This window comes from Corapipo altera, unplaced genomic scaffold, assembly GCF_003945725.1.
Source record: "Corapipo altera isolate COAL_440 unplaced genomic scaffold, ASM394572v1 171, whole genome shotgun sequence".
Classification (NCBI taxonomy): domain Eukaryota; kingdom Metazoa; phylum Chordata; class Aves; order Passeriformes; family Pipridae; genus Corapipo; species Corapipo altera.
This window is the reverse complement of record NW_020884972.1, coordinates 286,253-288,648: the sequence shown is the minus strand read 5'-3', so window position 1 is coordinate 288,648 and position 2,396 is coordinate 286,253. Positions and strand designations below refer to the sequence as shown.

General features: G+C 47.3%; 1 protein-coding gene across 2 annotated transcripts in view; it reads left to right on the top strand.

Annotated features, from left to right (window-relative positions):
* The window catches only part of NEFL (neurofilament light), a 5,156-nt gene that overhangs the window by 1,369 nt on the left and 1,391 nt on the right, over nucleotides 1-2,396 (top strand). The window contains exons 2-3 of one of the 2 annotated variants that reach the window (XM_027665173.1): nucleotides 1,012-1,136; nucleotides 1,974-2,290. In XM_027665173.1, the coding sequence (XP_027520974.1) occupies nucleotides 1,012-1,136; nucleotides 1,974-2,290 (442 nt within the window). Of the gene's footprint in view, nucleotides 1-1,011; nucleotides 1,137-1,973; nucleotides 2,311-2,396 lie in introns of both variants that reach the window. The other variant, XM_027665172.1, reaches the window with a different exon arrangement.

The window sequence follows — 2,396 nt, the reverse complement described above, 5'->3', positions numbered from 1 at the left end:
TGCAGGTGAGGAGGGTTGGGGATGATGGGGTCCTGCAGGTGAGGGATGTCAAGGTTTGAATGATCCCTGCAGGTGGAGGGGGTTTCTGGGATTCTGCAGATAAAGGGAGCTCAGGGTTTACATGGTTCTGCAGCTGAGGCTGTCAGGGTTTGAAGGGTTCTGCAGCCGAGGAGGGTTGGGGGTTATGGGGCTCTGCAGGGGAGGGATGAGGGGTTTTGCAGGGTCCTGCAGGTCAGAGGGGTTGGGGTTTGTGGGGTCCCACAGGTGAGAGGGGTTGGAGCTCTCAGGGGTCTGCAGGTGAAGGGGGGTCGAGGTTTGCAGGGGGAAGTTGTCGAGGGGATCCCAGAGATGCTCCTGTTGTACCTGTATTCCACACAAATAATCCCAAAATTGTCATGCAAAATGCCCCAGAGCTATAAATATAATGTATCAGGGATCCATATGATCCTAGAGATGCTTCCAGCTCGTGCCAGAGCTGTGTTGTGGATCTAAATTGTGAGGTGTCAAGAAATCATGGTGCAAAATGCCCCAGAGCTATAAAGAATTGATCCATATACCACCACAGCTTTAACTATATTCTTATAAAAAACCCCGTGGAACTATAGAATATCCTGAGTTGGAAGGGACACACAAGGATCATTGAGTCCAACTCGGTGGATATCCTTAAAAGAAATAAAAATGTTAAGCTAAAACTAGAGAAAGCACAGAGAGGCTAAAACCCAAATGAAATTATACACCAATTTCTTGTGTGCTTTAGCACTTGGATACCAGAAAATTGGACTCTTTATGGTAAATAGCAGTGGAATAATAAGGTGTAGATACAGGGATGGGAAAACCCTGCCAGGGAAGACATTAAATGTTGCCTTTTTGGCTGAGGGTGGAGTGGGAGCTATCCTTTTTTTTATTTTTCTATCTGCTAGAGCAAGATTAAATTAATAGGACTGGAGCAATCCCTTGTAATTATTGGTAGACTTGGAAGAATTGAGAATTTTATGCTGTCGCATCCAACAGGACACAATCAACAAATTAGAGAATGAGCTGAGAACCACGAAGAGTGAAATGGCTCGGTACCTGAAGGAGTATCAGGATCTGCTCAACGTGAAAATGGCCCTGGACATCGAAATTGCAGCTTACAGGTATGAGGCAGCCAGAACTCGGATCAGATTCCCCTTCTCTTCAAGAGAATTCATGTTACTTGTCGTTCCCCCAGCAGAAATTTCCATAGATGGGTGTCAGAGTTTAATCAGGTCCTCTCTGGTGTCGTGTCATTGGGAGAAACTGTGATTTATTTTGGGTTTTTTGAGGTAAAATACTTCTTTAAAGCAAAATTTTTAGTGAGTGTAATTTTTACCTTGGCAATACATGATCTCACTTTTCTGTTTTTATACATAAAAATACCTGTTCTGGGCTTAGGGAAGAGATTTTTGTAGCAGTGCAGATTTCTGGTTCTCAGAGTGGGAGATCCCTCCAATGCTCTCGAAGAACAGGCTTTCTTTCCAGCCTGCAAATCTGCAAAGTAAAATATCTGACAGCAGAAGTGCTGCTAAGTGGCTGGGAGGTGTTTTGTCCCCGATGCTGGGAGGCAGCTCGAATGCTGAAGCAGATTTTCTGGGAATGCCACAAGGGGGAATACTGGGAAAGCTGACAGACGAGGGTTAGAGCTGCTAAACCTCAAATGGTCGGGTCTACCTCGCTCTGTGAAACCCTGCAGGCTGCCAAAATACTCCTCTGACTTCCCCTGCCACAGCAACCTGATTCCAGAGGGTTTTTCCTGTCTCTTCTAGCAAGGAAAAGTATAAATTCACCCAAGATGGGCATCTCTGAAACAAATCATTCCAAGAAGGCAGCGTAGCGTCGCCACACGTTATTAATTAGGGACTAATTTTACCCTCAAAGCATCCCAGTTTCTTGCTCTGTGGCTGGCTCTGCTGCAGAATAACCAAACCCTTTATTTATTTATTTTTTTCTCCAAGGAAACTTTTGGAAGGGGAAGAGACCAGGCTCAGCTTCACCAGCGTGGGAAGCATCACCAGTGGCTACACCCAGAGTGCCCCCAGCTTTGGCAGATCTGCCTACACGGGGCTCCAGTCCAGCTCCTACCTGATGACAACCCGCTCCTTCCCCACCTACTACTCCAGCCACGTGCAGGAGGAGCAGATCGAGATCGAGGAGACCATCGAGGCTGCCAAGGCAGGAGAGGCCAAGGCAGCTCCTGCAGAAGAGGGGGAGGAGGAAGAGAAGGAGGAAGGTGAGGAAGAAGCAGGAGAAGAGGCCGAAGAAGAAGAGGAAGGTACTTCCAGCTCCTTTCAAGTCCCTTTCTGTTGTCCCTCAGGTCCCTTTCTGTTGTCCCTCAGGTCCCTCTCTGTTGTCTCTCTCTCTCAGGTCCCTCTCTGTTG